This window comes from Stegodyphus dumicola, chromosome 1, assembly GCF_044657685.1.
Source record: "Stegodyphus dumicola isolate Sdum_Otavi_A_Nest chromosome 1, ASM4465768v1".
NCBI classification, from domain to species: Eukaryota; Metazoa; Arthropoda; class Arachnida; order Araneae; family Eresidae; genus Stegodyphus; species Stegodyphus dumicola.
This window is the reverse complement of record NC_140768.1, coordinates 58,745,389-58,765,735: the sequence shown is the minus strand read 5'-3', so window position 1 is coordinate 58,765,735 and position 20,347 is coordinate 58,745,389. Positions and strand designations below refer to the sequence as shown.

Sequence of the window (20,347 nt, the reverse complement as noted above, 5' to 3'; positions counted from 1 at the left end):
GGAAAAAAATGCGTGCTCACGCACTTTCAGATAAATGTTTGTCTCAATATGAAAAGCATGAAACATCGTCTAATCTTTTGCTATCGTCTTATAATTTAGAGTTGTAACATTTCACAAACCTTTCGCTTAACAATTTTGAATGACATCTATATTTTTTTCTCAATCCAGAACGACCTTTACGAATTCTCATTCCGCATAAACCTTTTGTGTGTGGACTGAAAATATTATATGTATATTTTCACATCGGGTATGAACAGTTTGAATGTAGAATAAAACTTCTTGTTTCATTGTAAATGTGCAAAGCTTTTATGAAAAGTTCCTTAATCTCTTTTTATGTGGAATAACTAAAGCAGTTGCATGTATTTTCAGTAGGTAGCAGTAGAGCTTTTAAATTTACCTTCGAAATAACAATCAGTAATCACATTTTCTCTGACTTAAAGACATATACGTGAACCTGAAATAAGACTGGGAATTTGGTTACAAAATCTATTTCAATATGTTTTCCATAAGAAAGGCAAAACTCTACGATTATTGAGATGCGTGTATAATTATTAAAAAACATTTCATTCCTGAAGATTTTAATCTCCGTAGATCAGATTTAATTTTACTTTATCTTCAATCCCGAACAAGATCTCTGAACGTTATTTGAATGATTTTGAGGCACTAAACATATCTCTAACTATGGTATATGATCCTCCTCTTTCATATTCATGATTACTTGAATGAAGACACTTCTCTGCAACTTAAATACAGGTGGCTGCGGTGCAGCGTTCACATCATCTAAAACTTTGCCCTGGCTGCAAAATAGATGCAAGTATGTTGTAAATGCTTTTGCATAAAATATATATTTTTATACCCTCGAAATTATACAAAAATAACCAGAGACTATATGAGCTCTGTGCATTCGATTTAGGACAGAAGACATCAATACCTCCTCTAACCTACTCTTCAAACGGAACAAACTAGCGTTTACAGCAAAACGCAGCAGAGATTTTTCATCGAATTCAATCTTTCAGCGTCAGAATGTGGCTATGGCTGGTTTGCTTGGAGGATTGCCGCAGCAAACTGACACGAATTGCCACAGTTTGAACAAGAGGTATTGCACATTTATTTTTTAGGTAATATTTCTTTTAGATAGTTGTGGATTACGGAAATTTAAAATTGTAATCTAATTTCTACATAAAAAATTTCCTTTTTTCAACCTCAGAGATGGAAAAGATCTAAATTATGAGTCGAAGATTTGTAAAGTATTTTCCCTTCCTCACCGCGTGCCTCTAGGTGTAATTTGAAGCAAGTTTGGCTACCATCCGAAAGAGCATAGTTCAAATTCCGTCGGGAGTAATGTTGAGTCCTTGCATATTTTATTTTTAAAAAATCTAAATGGCCTCTAAAATGGCGCCCGAACTAAAAGATAGTAAACGATAGTTCGTGACCGCAAGGACTTCGACAAAGCCCATTCGTCCTTTATATGTAATATATATATTCGTCCTTTATATATTACTAATATTATATTATTATTACTATTAATTTTTATTTCTCAAAACTCCTGTCCTGTTTTCAAAGGTAATTTCTCCAGCTCTACCTTTTCTGTATTCCAACTATTCTTTCTAAAATATGCAAAAAAGAAATTAAATATAAAATTACTTCAGAAGACGCAAAAGTAGGATTCACTTAATTAGAGCTAGATTAACACTGCATTTATCTACGAAAACTTTCCTGGTATTCTACAGTCCCTGGTCTATTCATTCCTTGTATATTCAAATTTCCAGAACTGCTGTTAATGAGCCTGGGGTTTTCCTAACTTCTTCGGGCAAAGCAGATTTGAAATAAAGTTTGATAAGTGTAAAATCGTTTCGTTCTAATTTGTTAAAGTTATGTGTGCTATTGAAAATACTTTCTGGAAGTACGTCTAGTGCTATAAATCTCAGAGCGGAAGCTTTCATGTATTATTTTTCAAAGTCTGTAAAGAAGTGTGTATATAAGATCATTTTAATTAGTTAAATTAAATGATTTTATATACACACTTCTTTAATATTTAATTTAATTTTTGACTTATAGGATTGATGAGAATATTAATTTTATAATTTAGTTAATTGTCTACAGCACTAATTATACAAGGCAAAAACACCTGAGAGGTAGTAGTTAGTCAGTTAATTTACAGTACTACGTAACAATATGTGCTACAATGCAATGTGTAAGCTTTAATGATATTACTTCAATAATATTCATGAAAACAAGTTTAGATAAATTGTTAGATTTTGATTAATAATGGAGAGTTGCAAGCGAATTCAACTCGAATTATATATAATATATATATATAATATTATATATAATTATATATACGAATTATATATAATATATCTATAATACATTATAATGTTATATATATCAAAAATCTTAATATTATAATGTATCTCACAATTTTAATGTACTATATATATATATATATATATATATAATATATTACATTATATAATTTTGAGATTAATTTTTTGGAATATTATATTTTTTCATGGTTTTAGATATGTGCACTTAATTTACATATACCCTTAGAATTTAAATGACATTATAAATCAGTTCGCAGTAATAAGTAATTTTTTATTTTTGCAATTAAAATTTCTTAATTAAATTAAAAATTTATATTAGCTTTTTACGAATAGAGAATAGGTGTTAAATTATAATATATATGTGTATATATATATAAAAAAAATGTAACATAGTTTCTTAATTCTGCATCAATGTTTTCTCTCTTAAACTGGCTAAAACTTCAGTTAATTGATTAAATTTACTGTTTAATATCACTATTTTCTGGCCAAACCTATCTTTTTCATTAATTTTCAGGGCCAATTTCATTTCGAACTCGCTTGTCATCCCTCTAGCACAAAGAATTACGACTTGTTACTAACAAAGTTCTGATATTTTCCGATGCTACCTGCTTTTGGCCAGATTAGCACTTTGATTTTCGCCATTTTGTAATCGTTTTCATTTTTTTAACGACCTATTCTTGAACAAGACGCCATTTTATAAGAGTTTTGTATATCCGTCTTCCACCTAAAAAAAAAAAGAAAAAAAAGGAAAAACTTTTGGACCGTGCGTTTTCCCCTACTGACCGTTTAGAATTATTGGCTACTTCCTTTCCACGTTTTTTCCTCCCTTCCACGTAGTCTCACCTAATTGGTGAATTTTGACTGCTTTTCTGTTCTGGAAGCATGTCTTTGGATTTAATTATTGCAACATAATCTAATTATTGCAACATTTTTAGCGGTATTTCCTCACCACGTAGCTATGTTAGTCATTTTCTTCTATTTTTCTTTGCCTTTGATGTTATCAGGACCTAGATTTAAGTCGTTATTTTTGTTATTTTTATTTTTAAATCTTAATTTCTTTTGAAAAAAGTTTTTATTCTTCGCATTTATATAGCTTCCATTAAAACTGTGTATTTTTTCGACTAATAGCCTTAAAGCTATTTATTTTAAATTGTACATTTGCCACCAATGCTACCTAGTATAGGTTTTTTCGTGCTACAGTTGCAGGCATTTAATAATTTTTTAACCAGAATTTCTTTCCTGTGTTCTATTTGTTCTTTATTACAATTTTAATTTCATTTGCAGGCGCGTCGGGACAAGAAGCGAAGCCATTGAGACTTAACTTTATTAAGATAATTTAATTTGATAAATTTATTAATGAATTTCGCTTGCTTTTAAATAAATAATTGCTTTCGTTTGACGAAACGCGCCAAGGAAATTGGGCTAAATTGGAGTTTTCTTGCGCTTTTCCGCTGTTAAGTCCGCAGGAAACCTCGAATTGGGTTAATTTACCATTTTTTGCAATTCTATGTATATAATTTCTTTGGCTTTAAAATGTTTTTGTTTGCGTGCATAATAAAACAAATTTTGATTCTAAAAAAAATTAGCCTTTACTTAATCCATTCTTCTTTTTGAAGTATATTATTGTTGTAAATATTGCAGCAGGTTTCTTCGCATTAACTTTTACTGCTATAATATTTAACTTTTTTACTTGGTGTAAATTCTTTACTCTGGAACTGCAGTATCTAATGTGCTTTAAAGCTTTAGCTATTTTTTACTTTCCTCTTCTGTGCAAGTATACATATAGATATTATTGATGCAGTTATATGTAATAATAAAGGTATTACATAGAAGCTTTCAAATGAATGGAATTTCCACTTCAAGTCAAAATTACCTAGCATTTATCTACGAGAGCAAAACCTGTTTCTGATATTCCTTTGCTATATATTGTCAATTTATATTTACCAATTGGTCATTCATGTCATTGTTAGGATGTTTTTGTCTAGAATAGAGGTAATTAACTGCGAAAAAAGATTTTTTAAACTGTCAATACACGGAATTCATTGATATATTTAAAAATCAATACTTTTGAAATAATTTGATTTTAAAATTACTGTTAAAATATCTTCCAGGTTTAAAAAATTATCTGTCCTTCTAAAACTTTCAAATGGGCTTTAGATTATATGAATGTAAGAATTATAGCAAACGCCTTTAAAAAATCAGATTAATTAATACATATGTATAATAATTTCAGAAAATCTAGCTGTATTGCGAATGTGATTACTTTTACTTTTGGAGCAAAATGCTGCAATATAAATAAATAAGGAAATTTATTGTAATGAATTTATGGTTATAAATGGATAAAGAGATTTTTTGTACTATTGCAGTTTAAGTAAACGCAGCAAAGCACTTTAAGTTTATCTAAATACGTTTCGAGTACATAAAGCTTTAAATTCGTTTCAATGATTCAAATTTATTGTTAAAAAAATTCAATTTGAAGAACTTTCAGAAATGAATACTTAAAAGTCCATCATTTATACTAATGAAAGACATTTTGTATTTTGAGGATTTTCCAAGCATAATTATGTTTTTTGTATCCTGAAATATTTTACATACTTGTAAATGAAATCTCTGCATACTTTTACAAGATTTCTAATTCCAATATTAATAATAGCGAATCGTAAAGCCTACGCTGTGATTAAGTGATTTGGGAATTCAAATTACCTTCTGTTCATTAAATCTGAAAATATGCAGTTCGATATGTATGGAAAAAAATGCAAGTTGTTTTTAATCTCTGCTTATGTTTTAATTTCTCATTTACTCGACATTTAGCATCTCACATTTACTGTATTTAGGAGACATTTGAAGTGAAAACGACCTTCCTATTTTTTCAAATGTCTTTTTGATCGCAAATGGGTTTCTTGATTGAATTCGCTTATATAATTTTATAATAGGATACACGTAAGTAAACGGAAGCTTTAAATGCTAGTTCAGCGCTTTAAAAGAAAGATGAAAGAATGATTTTGCATTCCTGAAAGATACTTCATTGAAGTATACTTTAATTACAGGAATTACTTCAATTTTATAAATTTTGTACTTCTTATTTTAAATCTAAATAAAAAAGTATAATTATTTGTATATAAAAACTTATGCCTTCTAAATAAAAAATTAGTCTTACCTCTGAATAAAAGATACAGTTAAAAATTCTAATTTCTCTATAGAAATACCAAACGTTTCTCAGTCAAACAAAATACTGTTATAAATTTTCTACTCCAGTTGCAGTTATTAATCATTTCCGTGGTTTTATAACAGATTATAAAGTAAGTAATTTAGTAATTAATTTAGTCTACTGCAACTCCGTACTTCATTTACATGTATATTAATTCATATTTCTCGAAAACAGACTATAGCTTCTTGTTTGTTTCAAACGCATTTATTTCTTGAAATCCTGTTTCGTGTAGGGGTTAAAGGTAATTATTTTATTTTAATGCACATTATTATTTCATTTAAAGTAGGAAATAGAACAAATATATACCTTGGGGATTCGAGACTAAATTCTGAAGTGGAATGTGAGGAATTTCTGGAAATAGCTGCAGCAGAAGTAGGATAACCTAAAAAATAAATCAAAGATTTCAGAATTATTCATAATTCTGCACATTTTCACTCCAAGTGTAGCCTCTATTAAAGTACACTTATAAGGAACTTAATACTTTAAAAATGAACAATTATCTGACAATTCTCAACAAAATAATAATAATAATAATATAATAAAATAAAAATAAAAATAAAAAATCTGAGGTTTTTGAAGCCAGTACTTTGCACAGCTGGTAATCATACTTTCAGATTAAGTTACTAATTGCTTAAGTGAACACATTTTGTCAACACATATAATAGAAATACCTTTAACAAAAAATCTGAATTTTAAATGAATTATTCAAACCATGTATAGAAACATAAAGCAGTTTTGCTCTTAAGAAATATTTTAAAAGTTGCTTCTAACAAAAGGCCAGTTTATCGAACTACCAAAATTTGGTGCAACATATTTTTGCATCCAGCAGAGTAGATAAAGTTCGTGTGTTTATTGTAATAATCCGACAAATAGGGAACTCTTTGACAACTCTGTGACTTAGGTCGTGTTGTTTACGGAAGTATAATACACAATTATGAGTACCTCAATATAAGATAACACTTTTTGATTAAGGAAATTCTGATTTTATAAATATCCACCAACATTAGCCAGAATTCTGCAATAAGTAATAACAATTAATTAATTTTTTAAGACTATCAAAAATTTTGTGAACATGAAGTGCCATAGAGAAAACTAATAGTGTCTAATATTTACGATCGATGATATCATATACCCACTATTCAAAGAACCCGAAAATTTTGCTTTTTCATCAAGCAGTATAATTATGAAATTTAACCTACGTGCTTCAAACCTAATACACATTGAAGACAAAATAACAGCTACGTCGATAACTGATTTACTCATTATTCGAATGACTCAAAATTTGGGAACAGCGAGAAATTCCGTCCAGAAACCAGATTCTTCGATTTCGTCATGCAAATGTAAGCATATCTTGCGGAAATTATCATATTTTTACAAGTAAAGAATGGTGCACTAATTGCCATTCCATTTTTTTTTTTTTTTTTTTTTTTTTTTTTTTTTTTTTGTATTTTGCGCATTTGAGGCTTCATCGAAATATTACAAAATGAATGCGTAGTTAGTTATGAAAATGGGAAGTGGGTTTAATGCAGAATGTGTTCCTGTTGTTTCATGCTCTCTTGGAAGCGAACTTTCGCATTTGTTACAACTCTCTGGAATACGTGTTCAAAAACTAACTGCACGGTAAGAGTAATGAATTGCGAAGCATTTGAATGCCAAATCTTTCAAAATATGCAGTGAACAAAAATTACATGGATTGATGTCAGGCATGCGAGGGACATAGTCCGCTACTTTCGTAACACTCCGGAGACCGATATGATATTACACGCACATGAAACACACTCATACAAGAAACCAAGAAAAATATTTGCAGTAAGAAATCGGGTTTCATCTTGCACGAACCAATCAATGTGTAAAGGAAGTTCCATTGCCATTTTCCCTAGTGTGTAGATACTTAATCTGTGCCACCAATTATTCTTCAGAATAGATCCAGTGGCTTCCAAGTGCTCACATAATCTGTAAATTGGCTGTTTGCAAAAAGCCCAGCTTGTTTCTTATCGTGCACGGAAACATCTTTATATCTCCACCAGATACTTTTTATCATTAGAAAAATTATACTAATTGACCGTTATGCACCATCTTGCAAACTGCTGTTTTACGGTACATTAGAGAATTAAATTCGTTTTAATTCGTTAAATACTGATTATTTCACTAACGTGAATTTCCATGAATAAAAGCACTCGAATATGTGCCTTTAACATAAAAATGTTATATAATGTGCATAATTTACATTCTTGTGTATAATGCAGTTTGCCTAATCTAGTTCAGATATTAGCATGTATATTCTGTTTGGGTAATGTAATTTTGAAAAGAAAGGACAACCTAGAGGAGGAAGTTTACATTTTAGAGCGTTTAATAGGGAATATTTTGATATGCCAGAAACAGCTTTTATATTTTGCTTTACATTTCTCTAACTGTCTATGAAAAACTAAATTAAAAATAATTAATTAATTAAATTTTTAAAAGCGCTGCGTTACCTTCACATTAGCTACTGACTAATATCACATTTAAAATATTAAACACAATATCTATTAAAAGACGCACTAGAGACAATTCATTTCTGTTCCCTTGAAATATTGTTAAAATTAAAGCTTTTTTATCGATAAGCTTTGGTTATTGTTTTTGCGACTAATCTCGCTTTGTCATATGCTTTGGTTGTTCAGTCATGCAAATTTTGGCGCGTAATTCAGCAGCGCTCAATTTTTTTTCTCATGTAAGCTTTTCGTTTCTTATTAGCTTGTGTTGATCTTAACCGTAACGCAGTACGCTTAAAGTCGATAGACAATACATTTTAAGTTGAATAGTTGGACACAAGAATATTCTGTTGAATATTCGAGTTTTCATTTTTAATGTTATGTTTCAAATGTATTTTGGTCAGTTGAATTTGAGATGTATATAACAAGGTTTTAAGTTTACTTTCAGATGGAAATATTTAGTTTAAAAACTAAAGACACAGTGAATATTATTTGAAATATGACACATTTTTATAAAAGCTTTAGAGAACTTACACATAAATACTTTAGACGCATATAAAATCAATTTGTTCACGGTTTTAAGATGTCAAATCTAATTGTAAATGTGTGCAACCATAATATAAAGTACTTAAACAACGTGAAGTCGACAGTTAGGCTAAAATCTTCCAGAGATCCTTAAGGCAAATTAATTCAGTTGATACGAAGAATACAAGATAAGTATTATATTCCATTAGGTAAATTTGCAGCCAAAATACACTACGAACATACTTCACATATGAATTGAAAAACGATATTTTTATAAACCAAGCTTTGGAAAATCTATGAAGTATTTATGAACCACTGTAAAGGTTCCGGTTTTCCTAGAATTCCGACGGTTCAATATCAAGCTTGCCGACAAAGCAGAATTGAAGTATATCCTATTACTTTAAAGATGAATAAGAATCAAGAATCATATTCCAACTTAAAGCCTAATCTTACAGCAAATTGTAAAACATCTTGTTTTGAAAAAAATTAAAATTAGATTTTGCTTGTTGTTAAATTATTATTTCTCTATTTTGAAAAACATTCAAAATTTTCCTCATTAAAATTGCGTTTAAGTATACATTTTAAACAAATAGAAACATATATGCAAATTTTGCTTGCATCGATGCTTGCTTTTCGAATTAAAATTCTTCAGTACTACTTATTTAATTTGCATAAGATGATTATGTGCCTTCAGAAGTGAGGGTATCGTGAAAATAATTCTGTGACACGATTCAAATTGTTCAATTCTCATTGCGCAAAAGCAAAATTAGTTCCAGTTATGCAACAAATTAAATATTAACTGGTTCCATATAATACACATTTCAATCATTTTATTGATTCCTATTCTTAGAAACGTTTTCAAAATGAAAACCAAATATATATGCTTTGCGCAGAAAGAAATAACTTATTTCCTGAAGAATATTTTGCAAAGAAGTCTTATATTAAACAATTTTTATGACCTTTTATTATCCTTTAACAAAAGGGACACCCTTACCATTCTATTTTCACTTCTCTAAAATTTTCTAATTACTAAGGTTTGTATGTACAGCTTGATGCACAATTTACAAATAGCGTGTTAAATAATTTCGTCAAACCAATTACTCAGTATGCATAGTCCAGTTACGCATAATCTATTCGACTTCCAGTAACGTGATGTGCTGCTGACAGCTAGATCTATCAACGCTGTCATGACAAAGGCTGTTGAGGGAAGTTTGCAGAAGCCATCTAAAGAATCTTTAAATTAATTTTCTTTTTATTTATACGGAAGCAAAGGAGCTAATGTTATTTACTATTATTTTACGTACTAATTCATAAATAAATTATATTATTCCGCCTTAATACTAAATTTTAATTTAATTTAATTAATTTCATAAATTAAATTCCGAAGTCAAACAACAAAAATCAGCGTTATATTTTAAAATTTTCACAGGACTAGTTTCGATAGTTTTACCGAATCACCATCCTCAGCTGCAAAAGCGCAAATGAACGAGATAGAACATAATGATTAGATAAGATAAGAACGCCTGGACAAGAATAAGCAAGTGGCGCCATTTGTCGATGAAACCAGAAATAAAACATAATTTCTTTAAAGGCCGAAGGCAAAGATGGATTGGAATTAGGCTCGTCAACTAGAACAGAAATATTTTTTTGAATGTGAAATGCCTCTAGAAAATCCAGTTCTCCAATGGAAGATGTTTTTTGAATAATTTTGGCAGCAGAAAAATTGAAAGTGTGATTTTCGGACCAACAATGTTGGGCAACAGACGACTTCTGTGTTTCCTTTTTTCTAACATATGCCTCATGTTCCTTGACTCGAAATTTTAAGGCTCTCTTAGTTTGGCCAATGTAAATTAAACCACATTGGCAAGAAATCCTATAAATACCCCAGGAATTCATATCCGGAATTCCATTCCGGATAATTCATACATTAATATTTACTTTAAACTAGCAAAAACATGTATACTTTGGAATAATTATGTTATCTTGGAATATTTCACTTAGTCCATTTAAAATTTCAGAAAGAATTGTTGCAAAATATATTCTAGAATAACTTATACCCATTCAAAATATAATTTAATTATTTTTCATTGTATAAATAGCAACGTGCAAATGCTTAAACGTCAGAGCATATATGAAACCAGTTTTTCAATTCCATTAGTGCTTGGGATTATCCACGGGATTAAAAATATGAGGAAGTTTCTAGGAAGTGGCATTTCGTTTTAAATTATTAATCTGAGAAAGTTTCGTTCAAAGCTGAGTACGGTATCATAAATTATTACGCATGTAACTTTATTTACAATGAAACTGGAATCCTACTTTTCATATACTTTGATAGGCTATTTTAACTACCAACATTAAGTGCCGTGAGGAAAAATCAGGTCAGGTATGAAATCTATACACACATACTATATCTACCTTACTGGAGAGACGTGCCTTAAAAATAGCGGAATTGGTATTAAAGAAAAATACCTTTAGAAAAAAGAAAAGATTTTGAGAGTGATGAACGGAAAAATATTCTCGATAAAGACCCAGGTCAGGCATTTAAGGACTTGAACATGAATAAATATATTCATTATACAAAATTAATATATTGAAAAATTCGAAGACATTTTGCACCCTAAATTGCAATCTGTAGAATTATTCCACACGTGATATGCATGCACTATATTATTTTGGAAAACCTTGAACCAGATAACCATAGTAATCTGCAAATGTTTCCTTGCAGGGAATGTTGAATATATATTTAAACTTCTCTTCAAATAACTATGCATAGGCTATTACAATATATTGTATAATTAAGAACAAGTTTCTTTAAATATTTTTTCTTGTTTTTCAATTTTTCAAGATATTTTCGCTCAGTTCCCAGGACATACGTATTCAAGTAAGAGACCGTTTCTGAAAACGCCAATATATTTGTAACACCAATTAATGGCATGTTTTATATATATATGTTTATAACGATAAGTATTTAAAAAATGTATGCTTATAACAGAAATTTTATTTTATATTAGTGAATAGATTAGTGCGTTTAAGGATTAATATTCTAAGCAGGAATGTAATAGTACTTATAGAAGGAAAATTCTTAATTACTTAATTATTTATAAATTAATTAAATAAAAAATCAACATTCAGCTGAGGAAGGAACAAATTTTCCTGGAATCCTGTAATACATATTTCGCTTTTCATCATCTATTTGTGATTTAAACTATGAATTTCACATTAAAATTAATAAGTAATAGAGTAATATGATAATAGAGTATTTAACAATAGAGTAATATGAGAAGTAAGAAAATATTCAGACCTCTACCTATATGGCATCGGACATCTTTGGTTGTTGTGAAAGCACTCCTATTATTTTTGTCAGGCCGAAAAAGTATGATATAAATCTTTGGAAAGAACAGAAGAACCAGAGCTACGATAGCACTGAAACTGATGCACAAACACATAGTTATCACCTTCGAATTGCTGCCAAAGTATATAGGTACAAAGGCAATCCATATCACAAGAGTCGTGTACATGGTAAAGCCGATAAATTTTGCCTCGTTGAAGTTCTCCGGTACATTACGCGTTTTCACAGCATAAACAGTGCACATGGCTATCAGGAAGAAGTCGAAACCTAGAGGAGCTATAATGCCCAAAGGTGTAGTGTTACAAATCAAATTCACTTTGTCCAACGAAGGATAAGAATACATGGAATTGGCTGGTTCAAGAACCAGCATGACAGCAATGATGCATGATTCGACTGAAATCAACAGCCACGTGATCACAACTTGTGCAGTTCCACTCATGAAACGAGGTTTCTTCGTGATTATCTTCTTCTTGCTACCCGCAAGTATACGGGCTATTCTGTTCGTTTTCGTGACTAAAGAAGCATACATCATTGCGAAGCTAAATGCTGGCATCACTCTGGTAAAAAAGCAAGATGTTTGCGTAGGTTTAGCTAGTAAAGGAAATGTGCACCCATGGCAGAGGTACATGCCAACAAGAATAACATAGGATAATTCCCTTGTCGAGGCTTTGACAACCGGCGTATTATTGTGGCGAATGAACACAACCATCGTGAAGAAAGTCGCAATCATACCCATAACAGCAATCGTAACTGCAACTATAGCTGTGCTATCAGTCCATTGAATGTAGTCAACGGGGATTCTGTCACAGTCTGAAAGAATAAAAATCATGAAATTATTACACTGGCATTGCACCGATAATGAAAAATATGGAGTAAAAAGTGGCTAATATATAGAAGCATAACGATAAGCATAAGCAATGCGATATTTTAGAGCTCCTGAATCAATTAAAATTAAGCTTACATATTGTTATAGTTATTATGTTATGTTAAAGGTACATCAATGCTAAAATTATCCTTATTATGTTACGTTATTTGTACTTCATCGAATATTTATGTTTCAAAACGCATACGAAAGAAAATATCATTCCACTAATAATATGCAAATTTTAAATATGTTTTTTTGTCTTATTATTTCTCTGCTTCTCCTCCGTGGTAGTTTACTATAGCTGAGATCTATATTCTGGCACTCTCAACTCTGGGGCTGTAAAATACACAAGCACGGTTCCTGCAATCCAAAAGAGCAGTCTATGCTGTTCCACTGGTTTCGGCCAACTGAGTGGGTAGCGTGATGGCTAGTGGTTTCATCGGATTATATTCACCGGATTTCGCCGGAGTGTGTTCATTCTTTCGTGGCGTATTTGAAAGATTATGTAAAACGTTTGCCGTCTTTTATGGCGGTCATCAACGTTGAAGCAAATGAGACGAAATTTCTTCTCTCAGAGGTGATGATGCGATACCGGTCCTCTCGCCTCATACGGAGTACAGCAAAGAAGGCAAGCACGTATTGTGATGGAGTACATATGATTAGTGTTATTTCTATGCTTAAACATTCACTCACTCTACAAACATCTAAACAGATTAAACAAGTATACGCAAAATTATGATTAACTTAACTAGAAAAAATTATCAGGTTTTCGCAATTTTTCAAGTTTGCCAATTAGTTCATCGTTAATTTAAATTTAAAAAATAAAAAATAAAAATAAGTAAGTCGAGTTCAGTTCATTTGAATTTAGAAAAGCTACAGCCAAATGCAGTCCACTATATCAATGAAACATATTTAACATATTGTTACTTGCGTAGGGGTTCGTATTGGACTGAATGCACAAGTCGATAAAAAGTTAATAAAATTTATTCTTATTCCAAGAAATAAAACAAAATGCTGAAATCTCCTCAGAGATACTCGTACAATATCGCAATATCTCACAGTAGTTATATTTTAAACTACTAAAACGTTTAATAGAACTCAATTCATAAACACAGAAAGCTAATCCGATTTCACCGCGAATTCACTACAACCAATAGCAGTGTTAAATAGCTTAAGTTCACGCCGGGAAATAATGTTATGAATCTTACTTCACGGCACCAATGTTATATCTTAAATTCATATAAAAATGTTAAATATGAAACTACTTGCCGTTAAAGGCAGTAATCGTATAGTGAAACGTGTACAGCATTTTTGCGTTGTGAAAAAAAATGCATTCCGGGACCGCGCCGTGAGAGGATCGAAAACATAAAACATATACAAGATATAAAGGAAAAGTTCATATTAAATATATAAAGAAAAACATACAGTAAGAGGTTCCAGATTAAATATCAGTTTATTCAATTATATCACACTAAGAAAAATCTTAACCTCATCTGAGAGTCTTTTCATTTAAATTCATAAAAAAAACTTAAGGTTTGTCAGGTGATTTAAAAGAAAGGAAAGGGAAACAATTGATGGCCTGAGAGTTAAATTTTAGATTCGACGTTGTTTTTACTGCTAAGGACGTTTTTGAAAAACTTGCCTAAAGTTCCAACACACCAAAATGATAATACTTATCTTGAGTGGACATCTTGAAGTGGAGGAGAGCTCCTATCTTAGCTCTATCCTTACGTCACTTGGCAAATCCGCAAGACAGAGACTAGAACGGCGCGACAATAAATTACATCAGCTATACCGTCAAATCTTACGCCTGCTACTGGTTTCCATAGAAGAAAATTATTCCCACTGGAAGCAAGAGAACAGCTTACACCGCACGGCTGTCTGCCCAGACTCTCAGCTCCACCAAGGAAAACGTAGACAATTAAGCTAGGCATTTTAGAGAAAGGCTAACGCAGGTTTCCAGTTGACTAAGGTGACATAATTCCTTCTGTTTTCAAGTCGGAGTTCAGAGGACATCGTCCTGACTTTTGCCGATACAGATAGAGACCCAAGTCTCTGTTAATTTTTTTGTTATTCGCTCAACAGTTTTTTTTTTCTTCGCATTTTTGAGAAAACCCGCAGCCGGGGAGCATAATTGCCGCTCCCCGCCGGAAGCACTGCTCGATGCCGACTAAATCTTTTCCTTTCTCCGGTCAAGAGTAAGTGTATCTCGCCTCTTAACCAAACGCGGCCGGGGAGCATATTTGCCGCTCCCCGCCGGAAAACACCTCTCGGAGTCACTTACATTTTGTCCAGCAAGCCCAAAAATCAGCGAGTCAGTCCGAGAGTCAGCCAAAAGTAAGTCTGTATCCAACTCGAATTCCCTTCGTCTCCTTCACAAAACGGGCTCCCACTATGGCTTCACTTATCGCCCCCTTAATTATGGCAAAATCTTCGTTTTCAACTCCAGAATGCGGAAATAAGGGTGATCGCGCATGCGCGCCCTTCTTCACTTAGCCAACAACCGGACCCTCAATCGCCAAAAACCTGAATGACTTACATTGAAAGACAAGTAGCAACCTTTGACCTTTCCGTCACGTACTTTCCTCTCTTAAGGTCAACTAACAATGAAAATTCTTTCTCGAACATTCTAAAGCGCGCGAAATCATGACTTGGCGAAAATTGCCTCCCTTTCCCTGCTTCTTTCACAATGAATAAAAGTTTGTACAAGATTTACAAATAGAGGAAAATAAATAATACTCTTTTAAACTAAATAATATTCCCAGAAGCATCTGTCTTTCCCCAAAAATTAAAGCCTTAAATTAAATAATTCAGAATCAAAATAAAATTTAAATTTCCATAAATCATAAAATCATTCACCTAATTTTTTTATAACGCTATCAGATAATTTCTCTACATAACAGCAGCACTAAATAAACAACTGAATTGAGATGTTTTGATCCGGCTTTTGTAAGCTTTTTAATCATGCACGAGAACATTCTGGTATTTTCTGGATTTTTCTGGATAGCAAAAGAGTACAACTATGAGATATCTATTTATTAAGTGTTAAATGCGCATGCTCCTGAATGAAATCAAGATGTTCACTTGCAATACAGCGTTTAGCATATTTATATTTATCTAAAGTTTTAATACTACACGGTATCTAAGATGACGGGCGATAGATTATTTTCCGATATTTCATTTTCCAAAACTCCGTTTCTTCTGTACATTTGGTTATTCGAACTAAAGCGACTGACGATTTTTCTCATCAAACTGAATTAGTCAACTCGATCCAACTGGGTGTTTGCTCTTTCGCCCTTTATGTAGAGGGATCTAAAGAATTCGGATACTCATTTTATGTTCTCCTATAGTGCAACGGCTAACATATTACAGTCCATTTTCATATTCAGTATAGACAAACATTAGTTTTAAACATATTTTAATATAAGTCGATATTGTTATGCAATATTGTTTCTAATTTTGATTTTAAGTAATTTACTGCTTCTTAATTCAGTTTTGTCAGTAACTGAATTTTATTAATTTGATTTTATTTGTTCAGTTAAAGTAATTGTTATAAGTTAATTTTTTAAGCTGTAATTGGTTAACTTTAAAATTTAAGTTTGGTAGTATTCAAGTCCTAGTTTAAAATTTAAGTTTGGTAGTGTTTATTTTTATCCTTTAAAGTGAGGTTTGATTTTTTAAACTTTTAATTTTTGTTAAAGCACTTAAACACTAGTTTTGCGTGTAAATATAATTAGTTTTTGTTTAACGTTTACCCCTCTTTCTGGTAAAATTTATGAATCCATATTTTCTGACTCTGGTAGTAATGTCGACTAAGATGTCGAAGAAACGTAAATTTTAGAAATAATCATTCATACGAATAGCTGTGTAATTATAGTATTTCAGCAGTGTAAAGAAAAACATGTCTTGTGATTGACTGAATTTAAACGTCAGGTACTAGATTTACTATTCAGTACCTTTAATTTGTCTAAATGTAATGAAAGTTATATAATAGAATTAATTCAGTGCTTGTGTTAACACTAATTTTTTCGACAAGTAGTTGGAATGGAAAAACATTCCAGTTTCCCAGACTTTGTCAAAACTATTTCTTCTTATCTGGAATAAACTAAGTCCCTTCCTTTTGAAGGTGACTTCTTCTCCCAAATGTTTATCCATCTGTAAAATTTGCATATTCTGGCCCCTTCACTCGCTGGGTGCCTTAGATGCAATTGTAGTACGAGGATTGGCTTACGGGGGTGAAACATTTGGCCGTTAAGATTATCCTAGTTGAACCCTGGTTTTTTTCTTTCAGGCGAGGCTAGAAGGTTCCCGCCAAATAAGAAAAAGCGACTGCGCAAGTAAACAGACGGAGAGCATCTGAAAGGGAAAAGTGGAGACTCACTTCCATTAACTGCGACGAAACAACGAGAAGAAACATATAACGGATATTCGCACAGAAGGGAGAATAACCAGCGAAATCATGGAAGTTTAGTACCCTCCTGATAGATGAGAGAGAAAGACTGTCCAGGGCGGAAAATTGTATGGAGAGCCTTGCCTCGGTCACTGATTCCTCTCCTTTGTCGAATTAATTTACTTAATTTTTTTTTATTATTTATTTTTATACATGATGATGTGTTCCTGAAAGAAGGCGGGATTCATGTCTGTTTTTTCACAGATGAAAAAATGTATTATAAAGCTGTTTTCTCCTTAATATAATTGTGAAATGTTTAAGTAATTTGTGGGGCCGCGTTTAGATGACATATAAATAATTTTGAAAGGTATGTTTTTTGTCACTGTTTCTTTTGTTCTAAAACTTAGTCAAGCCACCTTATGTTGTAAACTACAATGTAATTTTCGTACCACACCAATATTTTACTCACAATAAATGTTTGAGATTTACTTATTTGTTTGTTTGATTTTTATTACTTATGCACTGGACTGTAACAAAATTTACCTTTAAGCTGGATTTAAATTGCTTACTTTAAAATCACAGCGCAACCGTAGTTGTTTCTATATCGTTTTTGTTAATTTATGTTACTTCTATATTTGAAATGATATCTGTACTTTACACCTTATTCGTTATCTTATTATATAATGATATCTGTACTTTACACCTTATTATTATTAAATTTAAAAAGGCTCTTCAATTGAAGCTGGAACTAGATTTAAATATATATATATATATTCAAACTATGAAAGATGCACCTATAAAACGAAAAGTACAAAGTTGATCTAATATTTGAACGAGAATATTCAAAAATGTTATCCTACTTAATTTCTAAAGCACATCGTCAACGTTTTACCGGCAGTAAAAAAAGTTCTGATAACGCTGTATCTCATTTGCTACAGGACTCTGAAACAGTCAAATGTACCCCCACCTCTTAAGATGCAAATGTGTATGCAAAACTAGGCGTGGCAAATGCTTATTACGCCGTATTTCAGAGTTCCGTACATTCAGGGTGCTAGAATGCTTACAGAGTTCGTCAATTATCCAATTTTATCTTCTTTCTTGACTTTTGTGGACTAGAAATGTCTCCTTCATAAGGACGAATTTAGCTTTACAAATTTCTAAATTAACGAATTGTTGGAACAATCGATCTCTTCTCCAATAAGTTTGGGAGAAATGTTATAGCAGTATGAGGAAAGACTGTTCGAAACATACTTATGATTAAATCATAAACTATAGCATGTATACTGATGAATTTAACGGCTACAGTGCGGACGTAAGTTGGCATTTTTTTAAAACTATTTGATAGTAGTCTTCGACACGATGTTATTGTCCATAAAGGCAAAGGCAAATGTCAGTCTCCATGTGGTCTACCTATATAATGTTTCGAAGGAAAAAGGCACTTTTCGTAAAACCTTTTTACAATTGAACAAATCTTCGAAATATGCTGTATATGTGTATGCATACGTATATGCATTAAATCCCCCCCGGGGGTCAACGTAGAGAACTCTGCGCAGCTACTGGCTAGGATCTGTACCTAGGCAGTCTCGGCCACGGGGGATACAATTTATGAACTTGGTGGTTCTGAAGCCCCTCGGAAAGGTCACTTATTGGCCGGCCTCAGGGACTGGCATGTCCTGAGCGGTGTGGAACCGTAGCCGGAGGGCTTGGTTCCCCCCGGTTTGCTGGGTAACGGCCCACTGCGACGGGCTCGCCCATACGACTGGCAGGAGCATTAGACGACCGGTGCTGCCTGGCGAATTCCAGGTGGTGCGCTGCTCCTCTGGAGGGTAATAGTGGATGTTGAACCTCCACGACGTGCCCAAAGGGGGAGTAGACCTGTAGTGTGATTTAGTTCACGGGGGCGGGAAGCCTAAATTGTTGTTGTTGTTATATGCATTATATAATGATTTTAATAATGTTGACAGAACACAAACTGAGCATAATCCTTTTAAGATTGGGAGAACTACTTAATACGTATTTCCAACCAAAGAAAATTCCATGCTTTTTGAAAAACTAAAGAAAATTTGCTTAATTTGTTCCGTTGTATATTTCACATTTAGTTAGCATGCATTATCTAATACACTCTTAACACTAAATGTTCCCCCTATTCATGCTGATATTATTGATCATCATCTCTTTTTATTAAGCTATCTAAAGAATAATAATGTAACTTCTTCGCATATTATTACTTCCCTTCATTTCATCTATGTCACTAGAATCCTTCTCAGCAAATATTTCTAATTACTATTGTAAACGCTTTCTTTTAAAGGAGCTCTTCTCCCCCTTCTTTCTTTTATTTGGTATTCCAGAAGGGTATGTCGCAGCTTTTCTAAATGACACATATATAAAAAAAATTGCTTATACAAATTAAATTTGATTTCATTCTTAAATAGAGGAATAGAAGTAAAGAAAAATATCCTGTTAGATAGTGACACAAGAATAAGCAGGTTTTAATTCAAATATCTACTTTTTATGTCAAATATCTGCTGAGCAATCTGTGGTATACAATAATATCCACTTACCTGAAATTTCATAAATATTATGTACTCAGCGCCAAATAGGTAAATATATATATATATATAAGAAGTGGAAAACTTGTAGACCATTTATTTAAGGAGGGCACTAAGTGTAATTATGTGGAGTAGTGTTCACTATACACATGCAATATACGTCTTACATTACTAACACGTATAATACATGTGCTGGTCAAATTAGGAGTTAGAATTATCTCTGAAATACAGAAATTTTAAATAGAAATAAAATCGTCTATAGGTATCCACAATTTATTTGTTTTCTCATATACAACTTTGAGATTAATCATGTTTAAGCAAAAAAAACCTTGTAAATAAACAGAAGAACTTTCAAAGAATTTTATATATATTAAGACCTTATCGTTCATTGCTAGGTAAGTTTTACCATATTCTTGGGAGTTATATCAAATTTAATTGTATACAACTGGAAACATTAGTATAACTTTTATCGATATTGTTTTAGAAAATACAACTATTTTTGTAATATAAATCATATCCTGTCTCAGCTGCAATATTGAAAAAATAAAAAATTCAAATACTGTATTTTGCATTCACCTTCTATTAGTTCAAACTTCTATTAAGTTTAAATATAATACTTAATTTTCGAGCTTTGAAATTACTGCATTTTCTACGCTATCGGTA

General features: G+C 31.8%; 1 protein-coding gene across 3 annotated transcripts in view; it reads right to left on the bottom strand.

The window, feature by feature from the left end:
• The window catches only part of LOC118181916 (metabotropic glutamate receptor 1-like), a 574,264-nt gene that overhangs the window by 13,238 nt on the left and 540,679 nt on the right, over nt 1–20,347 (bottom strand). For all 3 annotated transcript variants that reach the window (XM_085815122.1, XM_085815124.1, XM_035351151.2), the window contains 2 exons: nt 11,833–12,690; nt 5,842–5,917 (listed from right to left, as the gene is read on the bottom strand). In XM_085815122.1, the coding sequence (XP_085671248.1) occupies nt 5,842–5,917; nt 11,833–12,690 (934 nt within the window). The remainder of the gene's footprint in view (nt 1–5,841; nt 5,918–11,832; nt 12,691–20,347) is intronic.